Source organism: Harpia harpyja, chromosome 7 (assembly GCF_026419915.1).
Source record: "Harpia harpyja isolate bHarHar1 chromosome 7, bHarHar1 primary haplotype, whole genome shotgun sequence".
Lineage (NCBI taxonomy): Eukaryota > Metazoa > Chordata > Aves > Accipitriformes > Accipitridae > Harpia > Harpia harpyja.
Window position 1 is genome coordinate 28,330,678 of NC_068946.1, and position 21,521 is coordinate 28,352,198.

Sequence of the window (21,521 nt, forward strand, 5' to 3'; positions counted from 1 at the left end):
AAGCATATGTGATTTGTAGACGACAGCGGGATCTTTCTACATAGTTTGCTATTTTAATAAAGAAACATTTTTATTTGTTTACATATACAGTAATACTGTATCTACTACATACTAAATAAAATGCATTATTTATTTGCATTTTCCTGTCTGATTTTCTGAAAAGGTTCATGAAATTTTAATGGAAATGGTTAAAGCAACAGACTATGTATTAAAATTATATACAAAAAATGACCTTAAAAGAGTACTATTAACATTGCAAAGTAAAGTGCTTCAGCTTGGAGAATGCCACAGCAGAGGTGTCCACCATTAACTTATTTTTATGCACTCATTGTAATAGACTTCCACTTTATGTCCCAAATACATTATGACAATTTTATTTACAAAACTCCACCTTCCTTCTTTCAGGAAAGATCTACAAATATTTTCTTCCACATGTACAGCAATTACCTCCCTTTCTTATTCAACACACACTTTAATCTGCTCTGACATCAGCACTAAACAGTCCTTCATGCATCTTTCTCTGAAACACCATATAAAGTACTAAGTTTTTTTAACAAACACTGATGACATAATTTTAAGAGAAATGTTACTATCTGTGTCTCAGAGACAAGGAACTGAAACAGGATGATTAAGATCAATTCAGGTTACCATTTTAAGATTCTCAAGACCTGATTCCTCTGCCCTCCACTCCCTCTTCTGAATACTTAACAGCTAGCATTTTCTGGGCTCACAGCACTATTGCCACTGACTTTGTTTGCAGCCTGAATACGTTCAGCACTTCTGCAAATCAGCACACATGCAGGTCAGGCACCAACAAGGTGAAGAACACACTATCTCATTGCGTGTGGTTTAAAGAAGACACCTCCTCGCCGCCAGCAATTCTGAAGTACAGGCGCAGCTAGAAAATAATTCAAGCAGCATTTAATGCCTAGAAAATGGAAGAGATGTTTCTTTTTGTCTGAGATTGCCTACACCACTAACATCCGATCCTCCAAGCAGAAAATACCAAACAGGTACACACCTTACAACTTCAACAATAAATGAGGGGAGGGTTGGGCCTTACACAACAGCCTTCGTTACCCTTAAGCAGATCCCTCTTGTGCTCTGAAAGTCAAGCCTTTGGGAAGAATTATGCTTTGATTATGTAAGTCTCACCATCAGCATCCACTAAAAGGGTTTGAGTTGCCTTTGCAGACATCCTTACAGCTAGCGTTTCCTACTTAAGACAAGTGAAACCTTCAAACTTACGTTCTTTTAATAGAGTCTGTATATACAGTTTCCTAGATGTAGGGTTTTGGTGCGGTTTTTTTAGTTTGTTTGGTTTTGCCACTTTTAAAGAAAAGCAGAGTTTTCTTTACTGCAATGCTGGCTGCCATCCTTTTCTTTCCTATGTGGTTTCTGGATCCACTGTCCTAGATCAGCACAAGCTAGTCTCCCCCTCCCTCTCAGTTATGCCACCCTTTCCCACACTGCATCTTCTCACTTAGCCACATGCCCAGTCTGCCTTTTTCCCCCATCTCCAGCATCCTTTTCTAGCTTCCCCACCCGCCCCCACTAGCTTGCTATATTCCCAGCCTCTAGCCATATATTCTTACCTTTTCCTCTCCTAAATAAAAACAAGTATCAGAGTTATTTTAGGAGACAGTAAAAGAACAACCTCTGTCAAAAAAGCAAATAAAACCCATGCTTCAATTGACACTTGAATGGAAAGTTTTACTTCAAACGGCTCCAGTTTCACAGAATCTGTAATGGGATGTGTCATGCATGACACTTAACAGGTGATAACACAGTGACTACTGCACACTGCACCCATGCTTTATACAGAAAAAGAGAAAAGAAAAACAAACCATGAGTAAAGGAGACCAAAGGTTTTTCCTGAGACTTAATGATTTACCTGTATTCCCTACAGGATGGCAGAAAAAGAATGCTCGTAAGAGAATTTTTCTCCTGTTTTTTTTTTTTTAACGTATTTGCTCTTTTAATATAAATTCAGACTGAGAATTATTCTTTGTAGGTATTTTGTGATGTACATTTCAGTAATAAGTAGTGAGTTATTTGATGCAACGGCTGACAAAATTTAGTCCTGAATGTAATGCTCATTCTTTTCTGTACCTTTAAAATTAAAACAAGTGTGCGATTTTTTAGAAAAGAATTAAACTCTAGAAGCTTCGATCAAACAATTTTGTCTTTTTGTTTTCAGAATTAAGCATCTGAGCAGATTATAAAGCAATAAAAAAAATAGAGGCATCTGAATAACTACACTATATTGGATTTCTCTTTTATAACATCTCTGTTTGTCAACTGCAGTATTACAACTGGCAATCAAAAGAACCAACCCCTTTTTTGAATACAGGAATTTATGCCAACTGCAGATAGCAACAAAAATCGTAATTACATGAAAAACCCAAACAAATCAATGCCAGATCCTCTGTTCTGGTCCTACTGCACAGAGGCTTGAAAACTGCCATAGCAAGTCAACTGAGGTTTTTGTCTGAAACGTTTGTAAGTGCAATCACCCTTCAGCAACAGATGCAAACTTCTAGTGCCAAGTTCTAGCTCTGTCCTGTTTGTCCCTCCGATTGCCAGGTCCTGACCATAGCACTGGAAGGGAACTGATCCCCATTTAAGCTTTCAGTGCAGCAGAGTCAGGGTCTTACGGCTATATGGCACTAAGGAAACTATCATTGTGAAATTGGGCAAATTGTAGAATTAGGGTCTGCCTCTCTCCAGTGAATTCCCTGCTTTGCCCTGAGCCTACTATTCACACTAGACAGAATGGCTCCTTCCTACTCCTTTCAGTCTGTGAACTTAGCAAGCAAGCAACAATAGAACAGGAGAAGGAGATGGTCTCCCAGGAAAAACCCACTAATAGTGAAACATGCTGTGCAAGCCACTATCGCCAGGACCTGACTATGCCCTGCATGCTTTCCTGCCCATGGGGGACAGAGGGGAACCACAAGCAGAACAGTAAGCAGAAAGCTCTGCATGAACTAGTACCAGAATGGCCAAAAGAACGCAATGAAATTAAGATTATGTAGATATAACTGCACTACATCTGCTAATGTCCTTGAAAATCTGGAGGTGAAGCTTTCAGGTCACAGATTTGCTCCCCTCCCAGACAGATATCCAATCCACAAAGGCTTCCTTTATATATAAGGCCCAGCTTGAAAAGGAGGGAAGGATTAAATTAAGGATTTTCACAACAGAAGGTGAAGAACTAAAAGGACAGGAATTAGATATAAAATAGCCTCAGTATAGGTGCCCGAGTATTTGGGGAAAAAAAAATAAAAATCAGCATTTAAGTTTCTTTAGAAAAAACCAACCAAACATAAATAAGCTTGGTCTCATGTCAATAGGGATCTTCTGTTCACTCATAGGGTTTAGATAACAATCATTATACTTATTACTTATAGACAAAAATGAAATGATTGGAAACTACATCACCCATGCAAGACTAATTTAAGGCCAATGAGAAATTTCACCTATCAAGACATCAGGCAGAAAAAAAGGTAAACACTAGAGAAGCTCGTATGTTTTGAAAGGGCAGCACGGTGCCATTCCCTGAGGTAGGAGGAAAAGTATGTGCTGGTAGTCGATGGTAACTCAAGGAAGTGCTTTCTACTCTTCTATGAAATGATTTCCATTTGGGTTGCCACTGCTATGTACAGAAAAACTCTCCCACTCTGCTCTTAGGTCAGAAGAAAACATTTCAGTAGGACACTTAATTAGGGATGATATTCTGGGTACTTTTGGAGTGCTGTGTAGGTAAGTGCTAAGTAGCACTGTTGTACTGAAAGACCCACTAAAAATAATGCTGTTTCATGAGACATACAAATAGCAATGTAATTCTGTTCTTCAAAGTTAATTTCTGAACCATATTGCTCTGCACAGCTTTTATTACACAAAGATGTGTATTAATAAATTGCGCCAGCAACCCATTTTAATAAAATAATAAAATCTTATTTCAAATGTTATGGAAGGCAAACACTGTATAAGATACTATTCCAGAAGTGAGCTGGACTAGAAATACCAATTACTGGTAGCTACCCTCAAAATCCTTCTTATTGACATGGCAACATGATGGGACTTCAAAAGAAAAAATGAAGGAGAAGAATCATTCAAAGTGGAGAATTATAAATGCTTCCCTGTCTATATTCAAGCCTTAGAAGGTAACGTAACTGGCAAATACATAACATTACAAAATTAAGAAAAAAAAAAAACCAACAACAAAAAACCCCCACAAAACCAACCAAACAAAAACCCAAACAAAACCACAACAGTTAAATCTTCTGTGGGGCGACATCATTTTTAACTTTCAATCAACTAGTTTAAAAAAAGAAAAGTGTCCCCTTCCCCTCTTCAGCCAGTAGCTCAATTTAGTTCAGTGTTCTTCTTTCTACATCTCATACTTCATACTCCAATATGTAAGTTAGAAGGCCAGATGTATTATCTGGGAAGCTCTCCAAATTCATTAACTCCTTGGCACCAATGACTTCAGGATAGCCACTGCCAGCACTGAATATTATGCCCAGCAAAAACCCAGTTCCTGGAGGGAAAGGATTAATCAAATGAGGCATTAGGCAGTGGCTGTTGGTCTCTTTGGTCACAACAAGTAACTAAAAGAACGACAGTAGCTGCCAACACTGACCACAGCCAACTTTTCAGTACCTAGTATTCTGAAGGTCTTTCCTGAACATCTGCAGATCATTCACCACAAAGCTTGAAAAATGTGCAAATTGTGCTTGAAGGAACATGAAACCCATAGTCAGAGAAAAGACTGGCAGGAAGGCTGTGACTCCAGTTCTAACTGCAGAGCATGGTAAATGTTACTCAGGGGTGTTAGAATGGTATCGGCACTTTCTCTTCAATTACAGGAGATGCAGTCTGAGGCAACTCATTTTGCTTTCTGAAATGGATGCAGCCTGGCTCTCACCAGCTAAAGGGCTGATGACTGAAGAGCTTTATAAGGCCATAAAAACGCAGGAGACCTGATGGATCCACTTGCTGTTTTCAGCTTTTTTCTTAGGGCCAAGGGGGGAGTTCCACGAAGGAAACCAGCTTACTATCAGTCATGCAGGCACTTTCATGAGCCATCTGTTCAGGTACCATCACCGGAGAAACTCTCCAATTTAAAGATCAACATACAGCAAGAGGTCCCCAGGATTTTAAACACTGAACTTGTTTTGCTGGCTGCCGTGCCTTAATTTGAATCTCACAGTTCCAATAAAAAGCACACCAAATCCTTTACATTCTTCAAACTTCAAATTTAGCTTCTTCAAACTTCAAAGTTACTATTTCTTATTCTTTGATTAAGGTTAATGCCAGCTTTTGTGTTTTTTTTGCCATCTCCAATCACTTCAGATTTAGTAATGATTCTTACTGGGCATGATATTCCAGGATCCAGAGATGCCAAGATCTCGAGTCCCAATAACCACTTTGCAGAATTGCAGTATCTTTTATCCTGTGTGAAATTCTGCACTAACAGTTACACTGCTTCTGCTTTCAGAGAAAGCTTTATTCCTGCCTGATATAGCACTCCTCATATTGACACATTAACCATATTTACAAGCTCTCCTACCCTCATGTCAGAAACAACCTGGAATACAAGGCAATAGGAAGCTCCAACTCAAAGCAGAAACTTTCAGCGAAGACATGAAATCTGGCAGGCTCAGCACAGAGTCACAGGGAAAAGTGTCACCAGGTCTCAGGAAGAGAATGCATGCCCCAAACAGCCTACAACTGATAACTCATGCCAGCACCACACCATTTACTAGAGAGAGAATTTCAGCGTACAACAGATACAGACTTCTGCAGGCATGCCTCTCCTTCAGTCCACTGCAAGCTGACACAGACAATGCATTTACCACAGAAAGATGACCACTTATGTCAATACTAGCTGGCCTTACAGTAAGTGGATGCATTCACTTCATTTCATTTCATACTACTTGAATATTGTGGGGTTTTTAATACTCTCTTGACTTGCTTCACTGAATCCTGCTGTCGTGGTTTAACCCCAGCCAGCAACTAAGCACCACGCAGCTGCTCACTCACTCCTCCCCCACCCAGTGGATGGGGGAGAAAAACCGGGAAAATAAGTAAAACCCGTGGGTTGAGATAAGAACGGTTTAATGGAACAGAAAAGAAGAAACTAATAATGATAATGATAACACTAATAAAATGACAACAGCAATAATAAAAGGATTGGAATATACAAATGATGCTCAGTGCAATTGCTCACCACCTGCCGACCGACACCCTGCTAGTCCCCGAGCGGCGATTCCCCACCCCCACTTCCCAGTTCCTATACTAGATGGGACGTCCCATGGTATGGAATACACCGTTGGCCAGTTTGGGTCAGGTACCCTGGCTGTGTCCTGCGCCAACTTCTTGTGCCCCTCCAGCTTTCTGGCTGGCTGGGCATGAGAAGCTGAAAAATCCTTGACTTTAGTCTAAACACTACTGAGCAACAACTGAAAACATCAGTGTTATCAACATTCTTCGCATACTGAACTCAAAACATAGCACTGTACCAGCTACTAGGAAGACAGTTAACTCTACCCCAGCTGAAACTAGGACACCTGCTCAGAACAATATTCAGCAATACTGACCAGGGGGACAAACAGCAACTACGAAGTGTGAACATCGAAACACTGCCCCTGCCCCCAGGCCTCAGTTAATATAACAATATGCTCAGAATCACTTCAGGAAATTAAAGAGGGGAAAAAAAAAGGAGGTAGAAGAAATATGAATGTATGAGTGTCTTGGCTGGAAAAAATTCTTGTGTGTTGGGGTTTTATTTCTTCCTAGTCACTTCTCCCACTTCTGTATCATAAGGGAGCTATAACATCAGTTAACTGCTGAGCATGAAAATTCCCAGGTCACATTAAACAAAGTTCCTGCCCCTTTCTCTGCTCCTGGAGCAACAAATGCTCCCCAAGGAAAAAGGCTGTTGGTTTGCAATCCCTGGCTGCCAACAATTCATACTGGGTAACACATAATTCCCATATTGTTGAGATGTGATGGAAAAGAAGTAAATCTTTCACCTCTATCGGTTATTTTTGAAGACGGCAGTTTGGATATCTGCCAGACCAGGTTTCTCCTCTCAGAAAAGGCCATCATTACTGCCATGCAGACTTGCCACTCCAAGTTTACCCCCCTGTAAAAATGAGGCAACCCTAGCACACAGGATCACACTCCAGCATCTTGCTCTAATAAACATAATATCGCAGCTTTAGCAGGCATTTCCCTAGCTATGCATTCACAGGAGCGCTCTGTATAGCTCCTTTTTCCAGGAACTCTTAAGTTTTATTTCATGGGGGTCAAATTGAAATATCTACCTTTGGTACTCTTTTTAGGGCACCAGCTTCCTTCACAGAGAAGTCCAAGTTGTTCAGAACTTTCTGGGAGATGTGCATGCACTTTTGTTCTTAAAGTGGGAACATGGAAAGGGCTTTGCTGTTGAAGCTAGGGTTGTTTTACTACACGTCTGTAGCACAGAAAATTCACATTTGCTGGGTGAGACAGAGTGAAATAAAAGCTTCTGCTCAACTTACGCTTTTACAGGGTCATTTGTTCTCTGGTTCAGCAGCTTTCTGTGATCAGCTGGACTGAAAGCAACCTTACCCAGTCCCTGTGATTCTTAAGGAAAATTGTCCTTTCTGTCTGAGCTGCTGTTCACTCCATCTGGCACTTATGAAAGCTTCTCCCTGCGTGTCAGACTCAGCTGCTCCCAAGGACTGTTCAATCTTCTCTCACTCCTTAGGACAGGATGAGACCCAGAGTGTAGCAGCCCAAACAAAGCTAAAAGACAGCCATAGCCCTTTAACAGCAAGTAACATCACACAGTCAAAAATACACAAACCCAAGTTTCACTGGCCATTAAACAAACCTCTCAGAAACTCACTTTCAGTTTAGTCTTCAGGACAAGAAACAGACACTCAAACTTGCTCCCCCACTTCCTTTCTTCCAGCACAAAGATATCTGAAGATCTGCAAATCTTCTTTCATCCACATTTTCTCCCTCAGATGTGTCTGTCTATCCCCTCCACCCCAGTCAACTTCCTTCAGCTTAGGCTGATCCTGGGATCAAAAACTGTCAGTTACAAAATCACTCTTCTCCTGAACTTTCTTTTTCTTGCTCCCTTGGCTAAACCAGAAGAATACTATTCTTTTTTGTAGAATTATTTTTTTCTGCTAGGTTAGCTCCCCACAACAGCTCATCACGGAATTATATGAATAATAATGCTGGCATAGAGAGAAAGGGGGCAGAAATGTATGGTTAGGCATTTATGAATACAAGGGTATCATGGGATGCTCTTCAGGAGACAGGAAAACATTAAATCAACTATGCTATGTTATAAAACCTCAATCACAGACCCTTGAATTTGCATCCACGCTGCAGTTGGCCTATGTTCAGCTCTGCTCTAGATCCTAAATCTCACATAAAAACAGAGGGAAATGGGTTTCTCCTGCAAGTTTGTTATTGTTCTCAGCAGATCAGATCTATTCACTTTAATGACTGTAGTTCAAAGAAAGATCAGTGGGCACTGCTCTGCCATATCTTAATACAATGCACACTAAGAGCCAGTCACAGAACACAAAGAATTCATAAAATCAAAGTCAATAAGTGATTTAAGAAAAGATTCTTGCAATTCAAGGATGAGACAGCAGGGATGCTCTTCTTCAGTTTGCAGAGGTTTATTGCCATTTTTTGTTCCCTGCTCCTGCCACTGGGAAAGTAATTTTATCCATGGCAAGTAAAACAATCTATGTAAGTTTGGCATTTGAATTTAATAAGGATATGGTATGACATGGCAGATAAGGTGATTTAATAAGACAGCTGCCTCTGAAAGCCACAGTTCTCACATCCATCTGCTTGCTGAGTTTCCCTTCTACTGGCATGCAAGCTTGTCTCTCTCGAATGGTTCGAGGAGATAAGCCCAGCACTATTCACTTCTGTCTGTCTTGTTTTAGTTTTTGGCTGGTTTAGCGCTCTCAACCATCTCACCAGCAAAACTGTGGGGCTGGAATAGAAGTAGTAATGGGAACCAGGCAGCTGCGGGTAGGAGGTATGGTGACTAAGACTGCCTTTTTCAGCAGCAGCAAGCTTTTAGATCAACATCGTTAACATCAAACCACACCCTCAAGTGAGGGATTTTTATCAACAGATGACTTTCTCAGGACCTAACAAAAAAGGGGCCACAACAATCATCATCACATAGCTAATAAAGTCTTCAAAAACAAGAAGAAAAAGCTGTCAAAGGAATAGTTACAGCTGGTGAGTTACTGGGGGCATAAAATGATTCTTCTCAGAGTAAAAATGAGAGCCTGTTTCCCTCTGTAGGGGAAAACCATCTAACTAGGTTATCCATGAGAGCTGTTTATCAGCCACATAGGCCTGGCAGGCAAAGGGGACTGTAAAGACTGCCAGCCTGGCATTCAGAAGACATTTTGACCAACAAACTGCTTTTCACTCAAATTCAACAATATAGCAAATTCTGTTAATTTAGAATAATTGTTTGAAGCAGAGGAACTGATAAGTGTCCAGCCTTTTTTTTCCTGAGTCAGTGAAAAATCAAACTTCCCGTGCAGAAATACATACAATTTGATAGGGGGTTGGTGGTGGTGGTGTGGGGAGAAAGAGAGACATTGCTGTATCAGTCCCATTTTTAATAGCCTCTTAAAAATAATCAATATCTGGAATGTCCAGTTTGAGCTTCTCTTGCTCAAAAACAAACAAACAAACAAAAAAATCAGAACTTGGCAAGAGTTCTAATTTTGTTTTCATCTTGTTTCAATACACTTCCCTATGTCCAACAGGTTAAAATACTAAAATACATGAAGTTCCAACAGATAAATGAAAGTTCTTCCAACTAAACGTTCATACTTTATATTTAGCACTCTAAATATTAGATGAAGTTAAAAAAAAGCATTTTTCTCAACAATAATTCTTAAGAGTTAGCTCATGGAAGCTGGAGGCTCAGGATTTATTCCTACAGACTTCCAGACTTTGACCATTATGACATGAAAAAATCCTGCAGCCCAGCAGTTCAATATTGTGCTGTCCTGTCCCATAGGCTTGCTCACAGCATAGTTTCGGTTCTTGTGAAACCAGGCAGTGTTAAACACCCCCCCCACCGCCACTCCCAGCTCTAACCAATGTAGGTGGTTAGAACAATCTGTAACATGAAAACTATTATACATATTAAAAAAAACCCCAAAACCAAAAAACTTAAAAAATAAAATCCACTAAAAAAAGGGTAGTAAAGCCATACTGGCATAGAGTACTAAGTAAATTAATGTATCATCCTAGTTTCACTAGACAAGCTGTGTTTGAAGATAAGAAAAAAACCAACAGCAGGCAGAGATTCAATGAAAGCTAAGCATTTTAATTTTTGGACTAGAAATCCTTGTAAACCCCAAGAATATAATAGATTCAATGTAACATCTTTGACTTTAGACCTTACCAGATGTAAGTATAGAAGAAAACATTAACTCTGTAAGTGACCTGCAGGAAAAAGGCATCTTATTTTTTGTTTCTTGGCAGCATGAGTCAATAGAGATTCTCAGATGACAACTTATTTGGAACTATACGGTCCAAGAAACACTTGCTTGGAGAACCATAATCCAAGTTAATAGTAATAATAATAGTAATAATAGTAATAGTAGTAATAGTAGTAATAATAATAATAATAATAATAATAATAATACCACCACCAGAAAATAATCATCCAGGGAGAGAAGCCCAAAGTGAAGGTAACAGTAAAAGAATGAAAATCTTGCAGAAAGTATTCCCAGCAGTTAAGCATCAAAGTTAACCCATAGCTTAACGATTCAAAGCTCAGAGGCATGCGTTATGGGTAATATGGTGTACTGAAGCATCATAGAAGATACTTGCATTTGTTTTTGTGTCAAACTGAAATAGCACCAAGCACTACACTGGCTAAACTAAGGGAAAAATCACATTGCACAGCTTCCAGTGCTGCCACTGTTTGCTTGCCTCCAGTACCCAAGCCAAGATATATAGGTTAGGTTAGGCTACATTGGTATTGCTAAGGTATACTGCAGTCTGCAAAGTAGGCAATTCCTCTTCACACTTGCAAGAATGATTGACGCAGCCAAGTATTACACTCTTACTATCAGAGAAGTAAAATGAACTCAAATCAACCTTTTTTCTCCTCTCACAAATGCAGAGACAAGTGTCAGATTCTATATGCCACATGCTTTCAGTTACATAGTGGTAAGGTCTTTGTTTGGACAGGCACTTCATTTGCATACGCCAGGCAGCTCAGCCATTTACATGAGTCTTTTCTACTGTGGATCTAGTTACTATATAAATCCTTATGAACTCAGTACTAAACCCAATGCCCCCTTTGAAAAGCTCAGCTTTAATGACATCTACAGCAGCGAGAAGGCTTGTTTAATAAAATTATGAGATCTGGCACGAGGAGAGGAGAACATCGCTTCCCTACGCAGCTCTTTGACATAATTGTGTTTACCTGGAAATCAAAAGCAAAACAGAAGCCCATCTTGCTACAATGGCACCAGTCTCAAACAAGCCTACCAGCATCCACTAAGCTTTTTGTAGTCCTTGCTAACCCCACTATTAACCCCCAACAAAATCCTTGATTAAAAGAAAGTCTTGTACTCATAAGCATGCTCATAAGCATGCATAAACCACTGGATTTTGCTGGTGTTCCAATATCTCAACCTTTGCACGATTCCTCCAGTTAAAAAAAAAAAAAAAAAAGTTCTCCAGTTTTGTCTGCCCTTCCAAGTCTGAACTCAAGTTGCAGCAATAAGCTTAGCCTAGCCATTATTCACACTTTTACCAGAACAAACTTCAACACACTGGATTCTGCCTGCACCAGACCCTACTTTGTCCCTGCAAAAAAGTAAGCTTGAGTTCTGGAAATCACAGGTTATGTTTATATTTGCAAATTTAGCTAGCAGTGACTGGGCACACCTGAGTTCACTAGAATGCTATCATCTACACTACAAAAGTGTTATAACAGCTCTTCTGCTCTCACAAACAATTCCTAGAAATGGTTCAGGAGTTAGGGTATACCAGGCACAGCTTTCAGAGGCAACCTGAAGGTATCTTACAATAGAGGCTCAGAGCACAGATGGGGATCATCCTGTGCCACTCAACTTTAAAACCAAAGGGGACATTCAGCTTACACTCATATAGATGCAACCTTAGCATCTCATAGACTTATTTCACCAACCAATGCAACCATGGCTTTCGCCATAGGCTGGAGAGCTTTCCTGAAGGTAACAATGAAGCTTAATCTGTTGCACTTTCCATATGCTATTCCAGTGGGCCATATAAAATCTGCCAATAAGCCTAACTTTTCAACCACTTCTGTGTCCTAAACCATAATCTTAATCCTCATCCTAGCCTTAATGAAACCTCAGTAAAATATATTTAATGCAGAATACATCCTGGCGTTAAAGGATGCAGAGATACAAGAAAACCTTTAACCTACCTTATTCCAAACTATCTCCAGTCCCAGTCTGAATCCCAGTTTAACCACAACTCAGTTACCCATACACAAAGCAGTAGAGACTGGAGGTCTACCATGCATGTTGGGACTCAGAACTCAAAGCCCCTGACCTTGCAGGATTTAGCTGTACACCTACCACTTCAAGCCTTCTTTCCCAGAATACTAATCCTACCCACAGGCTGAACAGTAACCTGGTCACTGCACTGTCAGCAAAATTAACAGTAAGGGGCAGAACTTGACCAGAAGCATCCTTCAAACTATACCAATGGGCCTTTTCCTACTCAGGTCCTAACCCTGTCTCTTGCCATATAGCATCAATTCAAATTCAGCCTGGTAACAGAGCTACCCCCTGTATCAATCTTGCCGGCACTAATCCATAGCCCAGTCACATGTTCCTCACATAGCAGCCAGCAAGAAAATAAGATCTTCAACTCATCTTGTCTCAAAACTGTCTTGAAACATAACCCCAGCCAAAAGCATGGTTTAGTGACATTAAAATAAAAATAGGAAAGCTTTTTTGCCCATTTTGCTAATTAATATGTCAGAGCTTATAAAGAAACTCATCAGCTTTTCTCCAGCACTGCATCATCTGAAAGAGCTGTGTCAGCAGAGACCTCAGCAGACAGTCAATACATACTAAAAGTGTTCTAAGCAGTAAATCAGAACACAAAAAAAGAATTTCAGAAAAAAATAAAAATAGCTACAAAGAATCCAGTACTTTCAGTATTTGATATAAATCTGATTATACGTGATGTACCACAGTCTTGCCATTCCTTGTTGAAGGGTATCCTCCTAGCCATCCTGGAATTGCTTTTCTAAAAAGCTAAGAGTTCATGGAAAACTGAGCTAAAGTTTGCTGATTTTTCACCTTTGTGATTTTACAGGGATCTTCTCTGCTTTACGATAGAGGCACCACTTGTCTGCTTCTCATTCTCATTGTTGGAATTGAGTTTAGGGAATGCAGACACACCATTGTTGAGTGTACAGGAAGCTTACAGAGGACAAAATCCTCCTTAGAGGATTCAGAGAACATGCCTTACACACACACACACACTCTGAACTCTGGTCTTTTCCAGAAACGGCCAAGTAGGCTGCATCAATACAGCACTCCAGTGCTTTTGCCATTGGTATTGTGGAAAACATTTGCAACACTAAGAACACCTGTAAGCACTGCAGGAGTCTTCAATCCGTCAGGATGAAGGACAGGCCAGCTATGAGAACCAGAATTCACAGATGCATTTCTGTGAGGATGAAATACAGGAACAAGTTTCCAGCTGTCTTCCCATAGTACATGCTTACAAGCTCAGGATGTGTCCAGGCATGCTTCTAAAAATCAAATCTACTTTTTAAGGAAACAAAAAAAAAAAAAAAAAAAAAAGAAAAAAAAAAAAGGAACTGCTGTTTGTGGGTGCAATATATAAAAACACAGAAAGATGGGGCTACAAGCTACAGATCCTTTTAATGCCTTGGTCTTCTGCAGAATTGTGATAATGCTTTTTGAAATGAATACACACTACTAACTCCTGCTGCTGCTCAGTAACATGTAATATGCGAGGGATACAGTAGCTATACCAAAAGCTGAGACTAAATCCTTGAAGAGTCACTGCCCCAGAAGGAATAGAAAGGATATTTCCCTAGAGAGAATCACTCAACTGCATATTTCATAGAACAAGTCATGTTGAAGGAGAGAAGCGATAATTGCATTGATTGTTAGTAGGTGATAATTAATTCTGTAGAGAAATATGTTTAATTTCCTGAAGGCTAGAATAGGATGGAAGCTCTTCATTCTGCAATAAGAAAATAACGGTGTGTTGCTCCCAGCACCAGCAGCTGTAATGTCTCTCTTGGCATGTTCTTAAAAAAGGTACCTATAGGAAGGCAGCACAATGAATTATGTTAAAACAAGAGTTCTGTGATGTGACTGAATGCCAGCAAAATGCATATATGATATATAATTCCAAAAAGCATACAGTAAAAAGAGACCAGAGAGAAAGAACACCATGTTCTTGAACAAACCTTTAAAATAAATATTTGAATGGAACAATGAGAAAGCTGAAACTGCAGCTTGATTTCTCTTTATGACGGGTTAGGAAATGGAACAGAGAGGGGAGAAACATTTTTCAACAGTAATTGAACAGTATTTAAAGTGGTCAGAACCAAGAAAAATCATTTACACTCCAATCTTCTCAGAAGTTAGCTAGCTCCTTTTATTCTGAAGGGGAAAAAAAGAAACAACCTGTAGGATCTTTCTATCTATTCCTTAGGTGATCTGTTGACCACTGACTTTAGTCTATGAAAAAAGATCTTAGGTACTTGTAAGAGGTCTATGAAGGATAAGTAAAGCAAACAAGCCAAAGTTCAATAAGCATGGGTCCACATTTTCATATAAAATTTGTAGGTATCTTCAAATAGAAAACTTTTCAAAGCCACGGTTTTCAAGAATCTGGAGAAGTGTGCAGAAGAAAGATCAAATGCTGCTAAAAGTGATATTATAAAGCTTCATGTACCTATAACAACTGATTGCCAAAGAGTTATGATCTCACCAAGTTTCCCTCCAATATTCTTTGATAGCAGTGAATTCCACTGATCTTTGGAAAACTGCATGATGTTGCAATGTTTGTAGTAATTTTTCTGCACAGGAAAAAACCCAAGGACAACACCCCTAGCTTCTTCAAGTTGACAAGATCATTTCTTTGAAGCTTTCACATTCCCAAAACAAAAAGTTGAAAGAATTTTTTTCTCCCCAGGAGTGATAATGTTACCAGACTTATGAACTACCCCCTGATTCAGAAAGAGAATCCAAGAAGTTCACAGACTTAGGAAAGATGCCAGAAAAATTTGAAAAGAGTTTGTCTACTAAGTCTTCAGTTAAGGAAAATCTACACCAGAGAACTAAAGGAGGACACTCAGTTGCACAGAGAAGGAATACCATAAACAATCAGGAATATCATAGTTTACCTTCCTTTACATGAATTCAGCTTTTTAATTCTATCTAAGGACTGGAAAAAGGCAACATGCAATCATGCTACAAAGGGGCAGCCTGAAGCTTCAGGGTTTTCTAACATCAGAAGAGCCTGCTGAATAACTTGAGTTTTCTGGAAAGTTTAAGGTTTCTTATGTCAGCTTATTCACGGCTTGTGAAAAATTACAATATTATGTGACATTTCCTTGGAAGTTCTTTTAATACAAGAACTGCAAATTGTACAGTCCCATGGTGTAGTTTGCAGAACTTATTTAATAAGTAGGTACAGTAATGACAGCAGTATGGACTCTTTTTTTTTTATTATTACTATGGCCTGAAAAGTTTAAGAAAAAACAAATTATTTCTACTGCACAAGAACAATGAAAGGAAAAGCTTTGACATTCTTTTTTTTAATCTGTAGAATTTTTTTAGTGTTATCTTCAATATTCCGGGTAATGGAAGTAGAAGTCAGAGCAAGGAAAAAAAGCAAGAAATATTTACATTTTTCAAAATGTATATCGTTTAAGTCTCCACATTCCACAAGACACCTTGCATTTGCCCTTATTTGAAAGGGCATCTTCTTCAGTTTACACCACCTGCACTGAAAAATAAAGTTACAGCTCTTCCTGCAAATGACTCAGCTACATACACTGTCTGGCAAAGAACAATCCCTAATTCATCATTGTACAACTTGGAGTCAGTGCATACAAAGTAATGCCTTAATTTGCAACTCTCTTAGTCACCACAGTTTCTGTAAGCTGATTTCATTTACTGCCCATACTACTTTCAAGTTGCTGACTTTTCCTCCAAAATAGGAGAACAGCTTACCTGATTTGTGTCCGGCCAACAAACCAACTTTGCTTTCATCTGCCACTAGAGGAATAAGAGAAAAGAAACAAAGATCAGAAACTTACTTGAATTCACAAGCCTTTGAAACACTGTCAAATTATTTCAGACACATAGCATCCTAATCCTTTAAATTAGAATCATTTGTAAAAAGCCTTTTTTTACCCAATCCACCTGGGGTGCTTCAAAGTCCAAATATCTGAATCAAAGCCCACTGAAACCAATAAAAGGACTACCAGCAGTCCTTGTGGGTTACAGATCAGGACCTCAGCACTTACACACTCAAAACTGAGTTGTCAGAAGAGCAATTGCATTTGTAAATAACTCATCTTGCCAGACAAATCACAGGGCATAGGAGAGTTGTAACATTTTCAGATCAAAGACTTCAAATGTAAAAAGAATCCAGATGTGGAAACCTTCCCATCTGCAAGACATCTCACTGACTCACAGGACCCTCTCTGCAGACAATGAGGTCTCCCAAAAACTGATCTTTTGGAAGGCTTATGCTTTTTTGTATGTTATGATTTATTTTATTTTACCTGTAAATTGTACCTTTGTAGTATTTCACAACATCTTATAAAGAAAGATGTTTACAGTAGTAACAGTTTGCAGGCAGACTAGTGGAGGAACAAATTCTGAATGTAGCAAAAACTGTAATTTTTCTTCAGTAACTGTACTTCAGTTTATTATCATATATCTCAAGAAACTAATTAAAATACTCTCCCAGAGGGCTGAGGGCAAGAACCAATCACCATTTCTTAAAATGAATTCTATGCAAAGAAACGGTGCTAATGTAACGTTAGGGATGATAAAACAAGCACAGGAAATGAATGTTACGTTGAAAGCTTATCCTTCAACTCTGCCTGCCCAAGCACTCCCTTATATTATGCCTTAAAACGTGATCTCTTTATACGATAAAATAAATTGTCCACTCATACCAAAAATACTATAAATGGGAACTTACACAAGCTTCGCATAGTGGTCACCATAAAAAGTTTACATACAAGGTTATCTGCAATGATACAGGAATGTGCTATTTTCTACCCAGGAAAGAACAGTGCAGTAGTCATTGACACTTAGAAGCTACTACTGGGAAAATAATCATAGTAAATATTTTCTTATATTGCCTCCCCACTTAGGGAAGCTTCCCCCCCCCAAACCAGCATCAGATTCAGGACTGGGACTTACAACTGCAATCATGAATCTAGAACTGACCGTTCCATCTCTTCTCCACCTTTGTAATCTGATTGTCATCTGATTATCAGTAAAATTGACACAGTATAGTTTTGTTGCGGGATGTATATCTTAATAAAGTAAGACTAATACTGTTTGCAGTGTTATGCGGAGATGCTGCAAAACAAAATAGCAGTTGGACTAGTCAAAATTAGAAGTGCAACCAAAATTCAAGGCAGTTCTGTACTCCTTGTCCTTTAACCTTTCTTCTAGTCCCTGGAAATAATAACTATTTAGCTCCTTGCTATGCAGTTTGATCCTGTAACGCAAAATGACCCGACAAGGATTTGCTATAAGGATAGTTCAACCTCCTTTTCCTCCTCCCTCCCACCAAATTTACCTCTAAGCAGAACCACCATGGAAAACTTTAGTCCCAAAGGTTAGTATTTTGACAAGTTATGACTGTGTGAAAACAAGGGATTATAATGGAAACTGATTTGCAACATTAATTATAGCAGTCACTAATGGCAACCACTATAATATATGATAATTACTTGGAGTAGGTTATGTTACAGTACACAGGAGCTTTAAAAAACAGAGATACCAAGGTTTACGGTATTTTTTTAAAAATTATGCTGATGACTTGGTTTGCCTGAAACTAAGTTTTACATTATTAAAAGGGATAAATCCATTTAACTTAATCATACTTTACACACCAGCTTCACACACAAAAATTAGATTTTAATACTGGAGGGAAAAAAGGAAGACTAAAATGATTAGAAAATGAAAAATAATCTTACAAGAATACAAAGTTAGCATTATGAGTTTAAGCACACACACACAAAAATTGGGAAATGCAATAATTAAAGTTTTATGTCAAAGTTTGAGCAAAATATGTGTGCCCCTCCACAGGGTATTTTTCATTTCATGGGATATTATGCTTAGGCAGTCACTTCTAGGCTGGACATCTTTCATTAGACTGAACATGAGTGGCACAGACAAGTCCATTGCATGAGAATCCCATTCCACCCCTTGTTTCCTCTGGGAACAAGGAGAAGACTACAGGAAAGAAGGAAAAGGCTAACAGGAGATAAATAATTTGTATGCCAAAATTCAAAACTTTGTAACTGAAGATTTCATTTCAGAAGTATACAAGATGTCCTGTTCCACAAAATAGCATTTGAATACACTACTCTGCATGTTGTTAAAAATTCATGCAATCATTCAGTTATGACAAAAATAGTATTTCTCTGGCTATCTTCCTTGGCTTTTGAAAAAAGCAAGAACTAAGTGGAAATTTCTTTTCTAAGACTCTACTAGTGTTGGCCTATCTTTGCAGAAAGGCACCTGAAAGACTTTAAACAGGCAAAAAGTACTGTCTACTCTTAAAACTCAAGTAAAAAAAAGAATTCTAATTATTTTTTTATTGCAACATCAAAAAGTAATTACATTGCAACTAACCGTGAAAAACTTCAGCTCAAGAGGATCACACTTGGGAATGTGCAGTGCCAGACTGGAATATGTCAGGAAAACATTTACAACAAAATTTCAACTGTAACTATTTCTATGAAGACACTAGAAATACTAAATATTCTTGAACTAGGATTGTTAAATGCAAAATATTTCAAAAAAATGAAACTACCTAATTTGGGGACTGTAAACACAAACCTCAAACAAAAATCTGGGAAGGATCAATGCAAGGGTATAAATACATTCACAAACAAGAAGACACTTCTCCTTAACTTGTAAATCAAATAAATTCTTCACATTTTGAAATGTCCCTGGAACTCCAGGGGATGTTAGTTCATGAAGTTATTAATGTTCGTCAATACAAAACATGCTAGCTCTTTTAAAGTAACGTCTATCATTTAGGAACCACATTTTTAGTGCAGAAGCCAGTTACGTATTCATTGTCAGTACTCAAAGTAATTGCTGAAATAAAAGTGACATAAGTTCTACAACTATTTAATAAAAGCATGGACATTCGGGGGACTAGCAAAACCACAGATTATGAAAGATGGAATACTACTAAAACAAATCTTTCCAGCTGATAGCAAACAACTGATCTTTTTTTTTTTTAAAACTATGCCAACAACCACAACAAACAGTAGAAAGAAACAACCCTCTATGCCATGAATAATCTAATGTATTAGGATTTCCTATGGTAATATTCTGGAGTGCTGTTTTGCTTTAAGAAAGTAAGTAGCATTGTTCAGCAGCAGTAAAAGCACCCAACAATGCATCCATGTCCTTCCACATAATCTTTTGATTGCCATTTGTGTGCCCTACTCAAGACAACCAAGGTAGCCATTTTATTTGAAATGCATGATTTTCAATGGTTTAGTACACAACAAGCCTTCTGTACTGCCTCAAAGTTTGCATCAAAATACAGTCCGGGTTTATTTAAAGGTCAACAAACTACTTCCCAACTATGGTTTAGAGAAGCACAAATCAATGCTGCTGCCAATCATGATAACCAGTTTCCCTCCTTTTGCCCAGTTCAATCACTGTACCTACCATTATATCATTTTTCCCCAAAACAAGCAGTTACTACTATTCACAAGATACAGGGTACTACTATTCAACTTAATGCCTCTTTTCTGAAGGATCAGTTTGGCACATTGACTAAGAGCTACTTAAAATCCTCTAAACACGTGAAAATTACTTGTATTTCTGCTGGACAAACTGACATGTACCTTTGAAGACCAGCTGCAGTTCTGCACTCAGAAAAGAAAGAAAGAAACAAGGAAGAAGCAAACAAGAATTAAAATTACAATTAATGAGAAATAATAAGAAGAGAGACTGAAACATCAAAGAATTTCCTAGAAAACAAATTTCCTGATACCTTTATCAGTCTATAGGAAGCCCAATATAAAATTTTTTATTATACATTAGTCAATTAACAAGGTCTGTATTCCCAAACAACATATACAAATGATGCTTCTGTGTGTTTTAGAATCCATAAGTTTCTATGGTATAAACACATGAAAATAAAGCAAAGCTACAAATTGGTCACTGTTTTTTTCTGATGAACTGTAACCTTATCCAGCCCTTTCATCATAATGAAGGCACTGCATTATCAATTAATTTTAGTCAATGACAGTGCCAATGACATATTTCTCCTGCCATTTTTATTTTTTCTTGGTGAAGCATTTCCCCATCTAGGAATGGCATAAATCACTCAGAAATTGTGCCAAATGTTTGCTCACAACCATCACTTAGAAAATGCTGCTTGCTGTTCTAGGTTTGCCCTGTAGTACTGCGTACAAAGACCACAGGCTTTTATACCAAAATCTACAGGAGCAATAAAATGTGCATATTAGGAAGGGTAAACTTGCACTGTCTTAAAATATTTTCCTTCAATTCCCCCTCCTCCCCTCTCTAGTGACAGTAAAACTTCTCACAAGGGCCCCGTCTCTCCTGTTCTGGGGTCACCTGGTTATCCACCAGCTACTCATGCTTGAAGGATTATGAGTCCTTGATAGATTCCTGTTCACTTCAATGTTGAAAAGCAGTGAGAGTAGCAAAAATCTTGCACAAGGGCTAAGGATAAATTATACTTATGCAGTAAAAAAGGTAAACCTTTTCCAAAATGGCATCTAACACAACATTTGGGATGCCCTGTTCAGCACAAAGACAAGAATAAATCACATCCAAACCAAGACTCTGGATTCTTTTTCTCACCTGTACAAGGTTTTCTCTAATTAGGTTTTTCAGAACGATTTTGTTAGAACTGATTGAATACTTCAATTGTACTCAGAGAAGGTCCCCAAGGGATACATCTTGTGTGTCAGCACATGAAAATGAAAATGCCTAAGCTTGCATTCACTATTACTACTACTTGTTGAAGAACCAGCAGTACAGTTCATGCTGTCCACTAGACACATTTACCTTTAAATAGAAGGTTTTCTTCTGGCAGAAAATAACATTAGTTTACAATTTCCCAGCCAGCATGATATAAATTTCTTCACTTTCTTCTAGTGGCACAACTACTCATTTTTGAAGGTTACACTGCTAATTGAGGCCATCATGGCT

At 38.5% G+C, this 21,521-nt stretch overlaps 1 protein-coding gene across 4 annotated transcripts in view; it reads right to left on the reverse strand.

The window, feature by feature from the left end:
• PARD3B (par-3 family cell polarity regulator beta) overlaps positions 1-21,521 on the reverse strand; it is a 447,999-nt gene that overhangs the window by 163,321 nt on the left and 263,157 nt on the right. For 3 of the 4 annotated variants that reach the window (XM_052791531.1, XM_052791533.1, XM_052791534.1), the window contains exons 16-17: positions 20,183-20,203; positions 16,296-16,340 (exon numbers count right to left, since the gene is read on the reverse strand). In XM_052791531.1, coding sequence (XP_052647491.1) covers positions 16,296-16,340; positions 20,183-20,203 — 66 coding nt within the window. The remainder of the gene's footprint in view (positions 1-16,295; positions 16,341-20,182; positions 20,204-21,521) is intronic. The other variant, XM_052791532.1, reaches the window with a different exon arrangement.